The sequence below is a fragment of the Zonotrichia albicollis genome, chromosome 5 (genome assembly GCF_047830755.1).
Source record: "Zonotrichia albicollis isolate bZonAlb1 chromosome 5, bZonAlb1.hap1, whole genome shotgun sequence".
NCBI lineage: Eukaryota > Metazoa > Chordata > Aves > Passeriformes > Passerellidae > Zonotrichia > Zonotrichia albicollis.
Genome location: NC_133823.1, coordinates 64730589 through 64744746, shown reverse-complemented (window position 1 = coordinate 64744746; position 14158 = coordinate 64730589). Strand labels below are relative to the sequence as shown.

Genomic DNA, 14158 nt, shown 5'->3' with positions numbered 1-14158 from the left:
TGAGAACTGTGCTTGGGCCTATTTCACTTGACCAGGAAAGTCTATTGACGTTTTTGAGGCCAAGCTATCTCCCCCCTTTGGTTGCTGGCATTCATCTTGGAAAATTGCACTCACCATATCTGTATTTACTCTTACCAATGGAAAGTTATCAGATGGCAATTTTCCCAGCACAGACACCTGTTGTGTGTTCAAAAATCTGGATCAGCTTTTGTGCATGAGCTATCTGGGTGGTTTTATGCTAACTGGCAAGAAATTTGGCTTCTGCCGCGCCTCTCCACAGGGATTTCCACAATGGTATAATATGGGCAGAGGAATTCCCCAACAACTTGGGAAAACAGTGCACTGTGTGTTTCCTGCTGGGTAGGGTTACTAACACCACAGGCAATGCATGCTCTACCTGATAGTGACCTGACAGGCATTGAAAGCCTTTCTTGAGGAAAGACAAGGTCTGGTTGGGGGTTGTCCTCTTTGTAGGTCAGGTGGGAGTACTTTGAATAACACCACAAAAAGAGGTAGGTAACATTGCCGTGAAAACCATCATATTTCAGTTTAAAGTGCCTACAGTATTTTCTGTGTGAATGGCTGTGTTTTCTTCAGATGTGGGTACATTTCAATAATTATGACATTAATCTGAAAACTCATAGTAACTGTATTAACTCTAAGCACCATTCGGAAATGGTATGTACTTCAAAATAGTATTACTATTAAAAAGGTTAATTGTTTGTTTGAGAATATTGAGACGTAACTGTCATATGATATCTTAATTAAATTTGTTGAATTTTACATCTGAAGAAAAACCACATTGTAGCCTGATTTCCTTTCCATATATTTTAAGAGTATACCTGGTGGTGCCAGTCAACAGGGTAATTAAAACCCTCCTGGTTGTATTTACCAGCTCTCCTCAGTGAGGGTTGATCTTCTGTTCTTTAATTCAGCGGGATATTTGCTGTTAACTTTGCAAATGCTCTCATGAGTTCCCTGCCATAGGGGACGTTCAGACAGCATTTTAATAATTTCATTTATGTCTGGCTCCTCAAATCTAGTGAATATCATTTTCCAAAACTCCCAGTGTCCAATTTTTCAAATTCTTTTGTAATATTTCTTTTTTTGAGATCTTATTCCTCAGTTGACAGACAGTTGAGCACCACATGGATTCCAGAGATTCAAGATAAATACCCTAAAAGCAGTAGCAAGTGATCTTGTTTGTTCCAAAGCCAGGTGCCTAGTTTTCAGTCTCTTAACATCTTCTGATAGGCAGGCAGAGTCTGCTCTGTAGGGACTTCAGTAAAATTGAATGTGTTTCTGTCAGTTATGCTTGCTTAGGTGTCTCCTGTGTGTTAGTCTTTGAAAAAGCAAAGCTTCTGTAAGTGGGAAATGATTTACCAAGAACTCATTACTAAGCAAGCCAGAAAAAGCCCCAAACTAACAAACAAAAAACCTCTCATGGTGGTGCCCTAAAAAAACCCTGACTCTCAGTATTAACAAGGTGAGTTCCTACAAAGTTGAGCAGAACTTTTTTGCCAACAGCCTGTAATTCTGATCAATGGCGTTTTGCACAGTAGATAAGAAGATCAAGCCAGGATTTATTGCTGTGTTGTATGAATTCCTCATACAAACAGGTTAACTTAAATGCACTCAAAGTGTACACTGAATTTCAATAGTCTAACATGACTAATGGTTGGAGCTGCTTCGGTAAGATTTTCCTTTGTGATACTTCACAAAGAACCTGCCCCTTTGCATCCTGGTTTAACCTAGGCACCCTAGTAAAACTGATCTTTAAAAATGTCTTTTCTGGAGGAGCTGAGTGTTTCCAGCTGAAATTGCAATGGGAGTTCTGCCACTAGAATTGGTTTTTTTCCTTGAAGAAAACTCTTGTCCTTGTCTATAGTGTGAATCAGAAAAACAAATCAAACAGAAAATTGTACTCTCTCCCTCTCCAGTTTTAAGTTTCTTTCTATGATCTCAGGGTGTCTTTATAGCTTGTGGTGTAGGAGAACAGATTATGGGACTGAGGGAGTGGGGCTGTGGCTGAGCCTCATCCCTAATGGTGTGCAGCTGTGTAAAACAGGTGAACATCATTCAAGGAAAATGAGCAGGGAATGCTGAGGTGCATTGACCAATCAAAAAGGAGTAAAAGGCCACACAGGTGTTCTACATGTGAGAAGCAGGGTAGAAAAGGTTGTACTGCGGAGTTTAAATATGCTGATGCTTGAAACCATTCGTGGTGTTGGTTGTGTGCCCTCTGTCACGTGGGGGACAGAGGCTGACTAGGTGACTTGGCTGCTGCTCTGCTGTGGATGGCAGTAGTTCCAGCAATCTCGTGCTCTGCGTGCTGCTCCTCAGGAACACAGAGTTGGGGTGGGGGGGGTCACCTCCTTACCTACAGAATGGCATCCCCACCTTCCATAGCCCTCCTGGATATTGGAGGTGCAGTGTCCCAACTGACAGATGGGGGTGACAGATGGGGAGCAGCATGTCCATGCTGCTCTCCTGGGCTCATCCTGACCACCTGTCACACAGATGTTCCTGGGACAGCTGGTCAGCTGTGTCACATGGGCAGAATTTTTACCTTACCAAAAGAATTCCTTGGGATTAACGTTCCATCTGTCTGAGCACAGGCTGTGTGAGTGCCTGTGCTGCCATGGGGAGAGGGCAAGGTGCTGCAGGTAGATCAGCTGGAACAGGTTGTGCAGCCCTGGCCCAGAACTAGCCCTGGGTGATACATTCACATTAGGAGAAGAACCTTGCAGCCCCGATGCTGGCCCTGTTCCATCCCTGCCCTGGCTGGTCCCTTCCCTGCAGTACCTGCCAGTCACAGCCCTTCCTGCATATCTGGGAAAAAAGGTGGAAGTGTTCTTAGTCAATGCCTTTTTCTCTTTTCTCTTAGAAGTGAAGAAGAAGGCTGCCTTTATCACTCCGGTGCCGGGAGGGGTAGGACCTATGACTGTTGCAATGCTTCTGAAGAACACACTCCTGGTCGCTAAAAAGCTCATTTACTAGAGCAAATGGGTTACCTTGGAAGAAGAATCTGGGTTGTTCTATTTATTGATACACAAAACACTTTTTTACTATAAATATATTTATTTCTACCTTGTATTTATTTTTACATGTCAGGTATGTTAAATCTGATGGTTTATAAAATGTTCAGATACTTTGTCTTTCCTCCTACTGACTTATTGTGAGCAAAATAGACTTGGAGAATGCAGCCTACACGGGTATGTTCGTGGTGGTGGCCAATTATGTGTTGGAGAATGAAGCATAAATTACAACTTCACCTATGTATTGGGGCAGTTATCAAGGTCCTGTAAACACTTGGGACCTGTTCAAACAATATAAAAACTAAGACATGCTAAATATCTTTCAAATACATGGTTTGGGTTCTGATGTCACTAAGCACTCTGGATGTAGTTCAGGGTCTTTAAATACTTTTTTTGAACGAGTAGAGCCAGCAGTGGCCAGGCAGTAATGTTGACATGAATGCGAATGTTCAGTAAATGTTTTAAAAGAGTCAAGCTTGAATGCTGGGGAAATTCTGACTTGAAACACCTGCAAGAGGTAAGCGTGCATAAGTAGGGAGAATTGAGACTGGAGTTATTTTTTTTCTATGTCTGGGCAAATTGCTTTGGTGCCTAATACTGCCATCTCATAAAAACCCCTCAAACCTGGCCAGTTGCTTGGGCTGAATTTGATTGAAATTGAACGGAATGGAATCAAATTGATTGGAATTGAATGGAATGTAGTTAAAACTTCTCTACATGTACAACATATATGTGTGGCAGGAGATCAAGAGGAGGAGAAAACCAAAGCTTTATCTCTCATGAAATATTTGTGTTAGAACTTTAAGCCATTTAATTATTCTCTTATTTTTCAAAACTGCATAAAGAGGGCTTTTTTTAATCCATATTGTAAGCCTCGCCTTCAATAGCCACAGTATTTTGCTGGTTAGAGAAGAGCACATGGGATGAGATCAGTGTGCCTCTATTCCCAAAGCTGTTTCTTGGATAGATCTAGAACAGTTACTGCTGAGATGCCAGTTCAGCTGAATGTGTCCATGCTGATGTTCCCACTGAAGGCACTGGTAGACAGTTAGGATGTCTACATCTGCACCAGGATTACTGATTTATTTTCATCAGGAGCCATAGGTGTTTGCTATTGGGCTATAGTTAACTTGGAAGGGGAAGGAAAAAGACTGCGGTTAAGTTCCCTTGCTGTTAAAGGGGAACATGCCTTTACTGTGATAAGTCAAGGTGGAGCATCCTTTCCATGCTCACTCTTCTTGTGATGGATTTTGAGTTTGCTCTTGCACAGTGTTTGCACAAGTTTGACAGGATTATTGCTAAATATACAATGCCAATGGTGCAGATGCTTGTCTTTTTAAATGTAGGTGGTAATATAAATTTATGTGGTAATGTAAGTGGTAGGAGGATGAAGGCACCTATGGAGACTGTACTTGCACTCATCAACCCATGTCTGAAAGATGGAATAAAACTTGTTTGCTGTTACCTTGGTCTTGCTGGAGGCTGTTGATGTGGTTTGGGGCATGGTTGTGTTCTTCCTTTGTTTATTGTGTTCAATCATTGCTGTGTCCATCTGTTTGCGCTGCTGTTTGTTTTCTTTGGTTTAACTGTGATCATCTCTGTGATTTTTGTCAGAGTAGCCATTTAAGGCACTGTGCTTGTATTCCTTGAGTGAGCCTGCCTGTGTCATGCCCTCCAAGCAGGTCACTGTGCATGGTAAGCCTTTCCCTTGATCCTGTGGGAGCTGGGTTAGCATTACAGCACAGCCTGTGGGGCCTGGGCTTGGCTCCACTACATGCTGTCTGCAGAGCTGCTGGAGGCTTCCTTGAGAGTGCTTTCTGCTGGGAGAACATCCAGAGGGAAGGGCCCATTAGACAAGCCAGAAAGCAGGCTGGTGTGCCTGACCTGGTCAAGGTTTGTCCAAGGACAAACGCCCTGCGGCAGACAGAGCACAGCCTTGCCCATTGCAGCCTTGTCCCAGGCCTACCGCACCCGCTGTGCTGCCTGGTGACAAAGCCTGCCCTCGGATTCAGGCCAGATTAAGCTGCCATTGTGCAGCTGAATGTTGAAAGCAAGGCTCACCAACCTCATCCCTGCTTGGGACTGATAGCAGAGGTTATCCAGGTAGGCATAAACACTCCTGTCCGTCCAGGGAGCGTGCAAGTCGCACTCAATCAGTGTGCAGGCATGCAGTAATTCAGGATAGCAAAGGAAGGGAAAAACCTTCTGGAATGCAGTCCATGAGCAGGAAAGGGCATAATTAAAATATGCATAACTAGCTTGTGTTTTTTCCTGAACACGTGAAGTGGTTGGATGTAGTCCTACAGATCACTGAGGAGAATGCCATGGAGAGGGAGGATGTGAGCTGATTGGAGTTACCAAGGCACTTATTAAAAGGCTTTGGGTTTTAAAATCTAAAAATTGTGAAATGTCTTTGCTGCTTGGAGCTCACAGATGAGGAAGTGAGAGTTGCTGAGGTGAGCCATGTACCGCTCCTTTGGTCAGTCAGGTTGTGGATGTCTCAGTGTGTTACTGAACTGGGATTTTCCAATTAACTGCTCTAGTCTGGGCACATCAGTACCCTTCACAGAGACCAGTCCTACTTGTCCCAATCTGCCTGTGACCAAGGAAGCTGTACAGTGTTTGGAGTTGTGGAGAGTAGTTTAGTACAAGAAGCATGTTTGACAGGTCTGTTCTAGAGACCCTGCAAACACTATGTAACAAGTATGAGTGTTTGCATTAAGCATAGTCACTTCTTGGAGAGGCAGAGATGGTGCCTGGCCAGGTCTGGACTTGTGCCCCGCAGCTCTAGCCAGCAATCCCAGGCCTGGCACCGGCCAGTGGGCTGCCTGGCTTCCCGGGCTGTGCACAGCCAGGCTGAGTGCAAAGTGATTAGCACAGCCCTCGGGCTTGCAGGGCCTGGGATCAAAGGCCTCCCGCTGGCAGCCACTGATGAAGAACACCATCCATTATCTTTGTGCCTCATCGCCTCCTAATCTCGGCACTAGCTGTTCCCGCAGTTCCTCTTCTGGATGGCAGGGACTGAGAGATGGGAGGAACAGGGGAGCAGAGCAGGGACTGGCGTCTGCACTTGAACTCCAGTGTAGCATTCTGAGGGTGAATATCCTTCTGGAAGTAATACAAGACCTGCATTATGAGGAGAAAAAAACACCACGCTTTCAGTCGTGTTTTGTTTGGCTCACCTTTGTTTGGCTGTTTTTTTGTTCTTCTGCACTGTCAGATTCTGGGTCTCGCTCTAAAACTGCACCTTTATGCCCACAGGTAATAGGAAACCAGGGTTTCAAAAGAAAACCTGATGCCATTGCTAGATAATAGCAGTTTCCTAAATAAATGTGTGGTTGCCTCGGGGGTTAGGTTGTTACCAGATGCACCTTTTCTTGATTGGTGAGAACAGGAGATGACGCTTCCTGGAGTATAAGTGCAAGAGAAAACACGGGAGCACAGATAAGCACAGCAAGCAAGCCACCTGGAAAGAAGACCTGAGAAGGTGTTAAAGCAGCTGCCATGGCGTTTGGAATGCTAATCTATATTTTGCTGAAAGGTAGGTTTGGAAGAGGCTTTTCTGTGTTGTGAGGTGCCAGGGTTTGTTAAACAGAAACAAAGCCTTTCTCCTTCTGAGATAGGTGGTGGGGTGGGAGCAGTGCAGAGATGTAGGAAGCAGAGCTACTTCAGCCATTTGAAACCTGGATGGAATTTTAACTGATGGGGTGTAATTTAGACTCTGAAAATAAGCTACTTAAACTGGTAAATAGGTGTAAGGTTGTACTATGCTACATGTATCTATGCTGCAAATTGTGCAGGATAATAGAATGGAAAATAGGATGGATTTGTATTTTGGGACATTTGCAAGCCATTGTTTGTTGTCCCACAGTCATAATTATGCTGTGTTAAAAGGAAGTTTGAGGCAAGAGTTTTAAGTGAATTGTTATTGTATTGCTGCCTTCTCTGGGGTTTGTTTGAAGTGCATCTTGTATGAAGTGCTTTCTGGGTGAAATGAACCTTGAATAGATACACTGAGTTTTCTGTTCCAGTAAGCATCTATTTGCATTACACAGCAATGGGGGCACTGAGTGAAGAGTCTGCTATTACTGCTTCATCCCTCAGCACGGACTTACGGATTAATTGGACAAAAAACAATGCTGAAGGTATTGGTTTTTTGTTCTGTTTGTCTCTGTTAATCTGTCAACTGGGGGAAAAACCCAACCAACAAAATAAAACTTCCACCAAAATCTGTGATGCTCCATCCCTTGGACACTGTGGGATTTGTGAGACAAGCTGATTTCTTCATGGAGCCTTTGAAGCCTCTCTGGAGTAAGGGCTGCCACCCAGCTGGGATAGGCTCAGCAATGAGCAGCTGAAGGATCATTGAACTCAAGTTTAGTCATGATTTGAAGGATACATTTTAAGGCTGCTGTCCAATTTCTGTTACTTTTGCCTGGTGCTTGGTTTCTGTCTGTCCTCAGCACGCACCTGAATGCGCAGAAGTGAGAAGGAACAGGCACAACGTCAAGCAATGCCTGTCATGAGTTGTTACTCAGTAGTTTCTGTCTTTTGTTGCAGTTTTGCTTTTGGCTGTCTGGGCTTTCTCAGCTCTCATCTGAGTGCTGGCTCTCTCTTCTTCCTTTCTCTTTCCTGACTGAAATGTGAACTCAGGCTCTTTTACCTGCCAGCCTCTGAGAGCAGAGCTGTGTTTATCCTGCCAGCTGCATTGATGTTACCTGAGATGCTGGTGATGTCATTGCTTTTGGAGAGCTGTGCCATCTGGGAATGAGGTTTTGGCAGGTCAGTGAAGGAGGAGAGGAATCTAACTGCAGTACTTTTTAGTGTCTCTGTACTTTGAAAGGCATATAAACCTGCATACAAATAATCTTCTGTCAATTCTAAGTCATCACAGGATGTCTTCCAAGCCTTTTTTAGTAGATCCATAAGCTTTTTATTATTTTCTCATAACAAGTCCAGCTGTTTTGTTTTAATTTCTGATCTCTTGTAGTGGCAGAGTGTTACATATACATTCATCCACACACATACTGTATGTGTGGGTTCTTTATACATATACACATAAAATATGGATACACACACTTGTATGCATGTGAAATCGGTAAGGTGTTGGTTTTTGACCACAGTACTTTGGTTTATCAGTGCAGCACTGTGGTCTGGTTTAGTCTGTGACATGATTCTTGCTGAGCTGCATACACCAAACAGGAGGATAATGAAGTGGAAATACCCTGTGGCTTGTTAAGTGCCCTGTTAGTGTTTCTAGAAAGCAGGAGCAATGGGTCATGTTTCAACAAAGAGGAGGCTTATTTACAGGGTCACAGCCATGTCTGCGGTATTCTGTGAACCTTTGTCGCAGCTGGAGCTGTGGTAGTCAACTGGACACACCAGCATTTTCCTTTAAGAGAATTCCACTCAAAGGCAGTAAAGGAGGCTCTGGAGCTGGGACTGAGCCCTTCCCTGCCTCCTCCTTCCCACTGCCTTTCCTCCCTGATGCACCATACTTGTGGACTGAGCTGTCATGGTCTTACCGGCTGACTCCTTTTGTTGCCAGTCTGTTAGTTTTGGCAAGCCCAGGCTTCCAAGTACCTGTAACCCTGATTTCATGTCAGGTCTTGCCAGGTGCATCTCTTTGAATGACTCAGTTGCAGGCAGCTGTCAAGTGCTTACATGGCATGTTTCTCTCTCCTCATGTGACATGAAAGGGCACATGGACCTGTTTATTCAACAGCTTGTTTAGGATCTAGGCAGGCAGTATGATAGGAATTAACATAATGCTCTGGGGCAGGCTAGGAAATCATCCTTTTTGTTTTTGAGACTCATTCTTTCAGAGGTAATTTGTACTTCTGCAATGTCAAAATAATTAGCTCACGGAATTTTTGTGTGTAGACTTAATAGGTGATGTTACCCACAATGGACCAAGCTGTTCCTCCTGACAGCGAAGGAGGAATGTGCTGGTCTGTCTCAAGTGCTTTCTAGGCAGGCTGCTGCTCCGGGCTGACCTGGGTTTCTAATGACACTGGCAGTCAGGGAAAGGGGTTCCTGTGTCTGCGCAAAGCCAGGTTTCCTGCAGGTGTGGGTAGGTGGAAGTCTGCCACCTCTCGGCAGAGCTAGCATGAGCAAGGAGAGATTTTGGGATGTGGCAATCCATCTGGTCAAAGTTGGGGTAGAGGTGGCTGGGGATTTTGTGCCTCTGGGGTGTGAATTTGTACCTTCCTCATGTTTATTTTCTTTCTTCCCCTCGTGGAAGAAATGGAAATGAAAGGCTAAACCTGTGCAATAGACACCTTCTCAGGGCCTAGGAGAAGAGCAGTACTTTGGGTAGTGGGAAATGCTGGCTGAAGTCTCCCATTGAAGGATATTTTTAGTGGTTTTCCAGTGCACTTTGTGCTGAAATGGTGATTTGGTGCCTGAGTGTTTGAGGAGGCTCCTGGGAAAAGTGTGCATGTGCCATTGTCTGTTTTCTGAAACTCTTCCCTGTGGAGCTTAGGTAGCTGTTCTGCAGGTACTTTAGACCTAACCAGAGTGGGCTGTTGAGAGTCTCTGGCATCCTGGATCTCCTTGGCATGCTGAGCTCTGCTGCCCACATGCTTTCCTTTGTGCTTTCCTCATCAGAGAGCAGTGTACAGTTCTCCTGTGCAGCCAGTAGGGTCATCCATCCCTTGCCCCAAAATCTGTCTTTTCATCCTGAAAACTGCCCTTTCTTAACTCCTTCCTGAAGTCTGTCCCACTAAGGCCTGGTCCTTGGCTGACTGTGCTCTTAGCCAGCAAGCCTGTCTCCAGAGATTGTCAGCAGCCTTCCCAGAAGCAGCCCAAAAAGAGCCAGAGTTGGACACTAAACTCATGTTTAGCCAGCACAACTTCCTCACTTGCATTGTGTTTCTAGGCCCCATAGTGTGAAGAGAAACTTGGGGGTAACTTTTTCTCTGTGGAAGGATGGCTAAGATGCCCTTTTCTCAGCCATTAGAAGTTCATTCTGAAGCAAGGCATGCTTCTCCCACCTCTGTAGGTTTTCTGACACTAAGCCAAGGTGTCATTTTTTCAGGCAGACCTGAATTGTCACTTGTTCTCTCTAGGTCTCATGCTAAGCTGGGAGTCTGGTTACTCTGTCAGGTTTGAGAGACACTGTTCTCAAAGGAATTGTTTGATCTGAGTGTCAGTGATAGCATCATGCCTTTTGGGTGTCCAAACCACATCATTCACAGCTCAAGCTGAGAGCTGCTCTAGTGAGAACAGCTGTTTGCCATTGCTTGTCGCCTCGGATAAAGCTGCAGAGAGGAGGAAGGAAAAAACCTCAAAAACTACTTACAAGAGCACACAAAGGAGGTTCCTGCAGTTAGATGGTTCAGACTGGAATTTGATTGGGAATTTAGGGGATTGGTGCTGTTAATCCTGAAAAGTGTGTGGTGGGCTCACAAGTTGCCCTCAAGGAGGCTTGAGGCTTGTGTGTGTGGCAATGATTCCATGATTGTACCATCTCCAGACCTTGATTCAGCACTTAGTCAGAAAGGAAGGGTTCTGCTTGCTGTACCTTTGAGTCACCTTTGTTGGGTAGACCTTGTCACCTTGCTGCAAGATGTTATTTTTGTTGTGGTCATAACTGAAAGCTGCTGTTGACATGCCCTCTGTTAGGAAATCACCTTCAGCTGTCACTGATGCAGTCCCCTGAAATAGCAAGTCATTTCTTGGACACCCCACCCCACCAGTGATTCCTGGAACTGGGTAGAGAGACCAGTTGGAACAGATGCCTGCAGTGATGGCAAAGCTTTGGAGCTTTCTCCTCACCTGCTGCACCCCTGTTCCTGTGACTTCTTTATTCCCATTTGAACCACCATGAATAAGGGAATAAGGTAGTGTTTTCTGTGTGAGAAGTGTGCTTGCTGCCCCAGTTGTGCAGAATTCAGCACAAGTTCACAACCTTGCTGGCCATGGACTGTGCTTTTGCACAGCAAAACCAACCAGGCAGTCTTGGCAGCTTAAAACTATCCTGGGACACTCAGCTAACATTGAACCGTGGAGAAGGGAGGGGAGGGAGGAGTCCCACCATTCATCTTCACCCAGAGCTGATAGGCAGGAGCACCAGAAGTGCAGTAGTTTGTCTTGGGACAAGGAAAAATTAGCTATTAATTGAATCCAGCCTGGGACGGATACTGAGAGTAATTCAGAGCTCTCCTTGTGGCCTAAACCCCTGCTATTACTGGGGAAGTTTTTCTGATTGCATTGCAGATTGGATAGTGCTGATGTTACCCTGTGTGAATCTCCCATAGTAATTTCTGTACATGTTGCTCAAGAGCAGATGATTTATTTGCAGTTAGTGCTTTCTCAAAGCTGTGCTGGACTGTCTGGGAAGCTTGCTCTGTTCAGTGCTTGACTGAACCAGCTCACGGGACACCACACAGTAAATTGACATTACGGAGTGTTTGCTGCACATTGTCTGTTCTGCTCCGGGTGTGAAAATATGTTCAAACAATATTCTGTCCTAAAAGTAACATGACTTTGTTCTGTTTCACAGTAGATTATTCAGAGCAGCCAAAGCTCTTGAAGCTGATGCAGACCTGCCTTGAGGAGCACCACAGCTATTGCATCAATGGGCTCTGCGCCTTCCACAGCGAGCTGAGGAAGCCCATATGCAAGTAAGGAATGCTGCCTGTTATACCCTTCTTCAAAAATGGCACTGGCATTGATTATTCATGTGCTGCATGTGCAGCTTCACAGTGTCAGTCAGATATTTGCAGGATTAAACTTTGTCACAGACCTGAGTGCTGTGGTGTTTCAGGACTGCAAACAAGGCTGCAGTACTGTGCTAGTGGAAAACTGAGGAAGGGAGAGGGGGAATTCACAGCTTTGTAGTTCACTCAAATCACAGCTGGTACTGGAATTAGTAGTAGAGGAATCAATAGATGTTCACAGTAAGTATTAAGAAGGGAACAGCACCTTCCAACATATCAGCTCTAACTGCCTTATTCCACAATTCCATACCAACCAGAACCGTGGTGTCCTTATAGTTCTCTAGGATGCTTAGTGCACAGCCTTGGCCTCTGGAGACATAACAGCTGCTGAGGATCTGCAGAGCACAGTGCTCTTGTGCACACCCTGCACAACCAGGGGACGTTTAGACTGTGTTGCTGCTGTGACTGCGGTACTCAAGTGAGCTTTAACCTAGATAAACTGGGACAACTGGTAGTCTTGGTGGAGGGAAGAGGTTCTGAGTGAGCAGCAGGTTCAGCCCCTCCTTGTTTAGACTTCTTGTGATCTGTTTGAAACTGATGGAAACTAATGTGTATTTGAAATAGAAAATGAAACGAGCTCTGAATGATTTTTGCGTGATGTGTATTTATTTTGTAGGTGCCTTGCAGGTTACAATGGAGAGAGGTGTGAACATTTAACACTAAATTCATATGCACATAATTCTTATGAGCGCTACATTGCTGTGGGGATTGGGATTGGAATACTGACCAGTGGAATACTCGCCATCATCTACTGCTATGTAAGAAAGAGGTATGGGAAATCTGGAGTCTTCTGATTACATTGATCTGAATTTCAGTGGGCAGAGTTTTAGGGGCACTGGGATTGTGTCTTCACCTGCTACTAATCTGTGGTGTGATTTTCAAGGAACTAACTCTCTATACTTCTGATTTCTGATCTACCAGTGGTGCAGTTGTCTGAACCGTGGGGCTCCTCTGGGCTACTCAAGTGAGTTAGGGGACTAGATTTTGGTTCTGTGCAGGCTGCTGCAGTTTCAGGTTTGGCTGATGCAAATCACATGCTGGTGTCTGCTTCAGATGCAGGAAACTGCAATCCCCCTACAAGGTGTGTGTGGGTGAGACGGCGCTGTGAAGCCCGGTGCTGGAACTCTCACCGGTTTGCCTGCTGAGGAGGAAGGCCCCCGCGCCATGGGCCAGGTGCCCCGGCCTTGCTGAGGAGATGAGCCCAAGGGAACGGCGGAGGAGCGTGCCAAGGGAGCTCCTGCAGCACTGACAGGCTCTGGGTGTGGTTGAAGAAAGACTTCCTCTCTTGGGTGAGGGTGGATGGTCCCCAGGCCCAAGCAGCTGAGGACACTGCAGGCATCTCAGCACTGTCCTGTGCCTAGTGTTTGCTCTGGGGGAAGGACTGGTTGGTTTTAGCTGTTTTCAGTCATTTCAAGCACTCGTACAGTGTTCTGCTTTGGTCTTTTGTGTGTTCTGTTTGGTTTTGTTTTCTTTTTTTTCTCCTCTGGAGGATAAGCACCACCTCCCTCATAGTGGAGCTGTATTCTGGACATCATGTGCTCACCACTAACCATTTGGGTTCTGATTTTGTTGTCTGCTGGCTGTGTGTGGATAAACAGTCCTCTCCCAACCCAATGGTTACCCTTGGTGGGCTGGGCCACGTATGGGCTTCTGGTGCCATAAAGGACAACAACTGTTTTGGACTGAGGAAAGTGTCTGGTTCTCAAAACCATCCTTAAATTAAAATATAGAGACTAGGCAATTCTCCTGGAAAATCAGACCATGACGCCTCTGGGCATGGCATGTTCTTATTGTTTTCATAAGCAAAGCAACAGGACGCCTTTCTCAAAATGGATTGTGGAGTGTGATTGTGACAAAGAACTGTCTGCTTCCCAAACATCCTACAGCAGGTCCTCAGTTCCATGGAATTTCAGGCAGAACATTGCCTTGCTGCACCCTGATTCCTGCACAAGACTTGAATTGCTAGAGAAGCTGGAATTTTGATATGAAACTTCACTACAGTTTTTCCCAGGAAACAGACTTTCTCTATTCCTTTTGCACATTATGGGGACAATGTAACCACTCAAATAAGAAATTATTTTAGGGATTCAGTTCCACCCTGGACTAACAGATTGCATATCGGATGCTTGGTTCCATTCATCTTATCTACAAAGAATTGGTAAGGTACAAAGATTTGGTTCAAGGAAAAGGGAAGAAAATTGGTTCTGAAGATGATGGCACTAACTGGGATGTCTCACAGACAGCTGGAGCGTTTGCCATGCTGATGTGGTTAGAGATGGCTTTCAGACATTTTCATTTCAGCTGTTGCACATTATAGACTCATCTGCTGTGCTCAGCCATCTACCAGAGAAAGGCAATTGGTAGTTTGAAGTCTTGTGGAGTCAGATTGGCTCCAAA

General features: G+C 45.2%; 2 protein-coding genes across 6 annotated transcripts in view; both read left to right on the top strand.

Moving 5' to 3' along the window:
- Nucleotides 1-6570, top strand: part of MTHFD2L (methylenetetrahydrofolate dehydrogenase (NADP+ dependent) 2 like) — a 28527-nt gene extending 21957 nt beyond the window's left edge. For 3 of the 4 annotated variants that reach the window (XM_026798394.2, XM_026798395.2, XM_005495877.4), the window contains one exon: nucleotides 2888-4502. In XM_026798394.2, coding sequence (XP_026654195.2) covers nucleotides 2888-3000 — 113 coding nt within the window. In that variant the 3' untranslated portion in view covers nucleotides 3001-4502. Of the gene's footprint in view, nucleotides 1-2887; nucleotides 4503-6432 lie in introns of those variants that run through there. The other variant, XM_026798393.2, reaches the window with a different exon arrangement.
- Nucleotides 6438-12953, top strand: EPGN (epithelial mitogen). Of its 2 annotated transcripts, none has more exons than XM_005495876.4 (5): nucleotides 6438-6579; nucleotides 7094-7183; nucleotides 11545-11665; nucleotides 12378-12530; nucleotides 12815-12953. In XM_005495876.4, the coding sequence occupies exons 1-5, from the start codon at nucleotides 6543-6545 to the stop codon at nucleotides 12867-12869; spliced, it is 456 nt and encodes a 151-aa protein (XP_005495933.1). In that variant the 5' UTR covers nucleotides 6438-6542; the 3' UTR covers nucleotides 12870-12953. The 2 variants fall into 2 exon arrangements, with proteins under 2 accessions (XP_005495933.1, XP_026654197.1); XM_026798396.2 differs by having other exon boundaries at nucleotides 6457-6579; nucleotides 7070-7183.
- Nucleotides 12954-14158: the final 1205 nt, after the last annotated feature.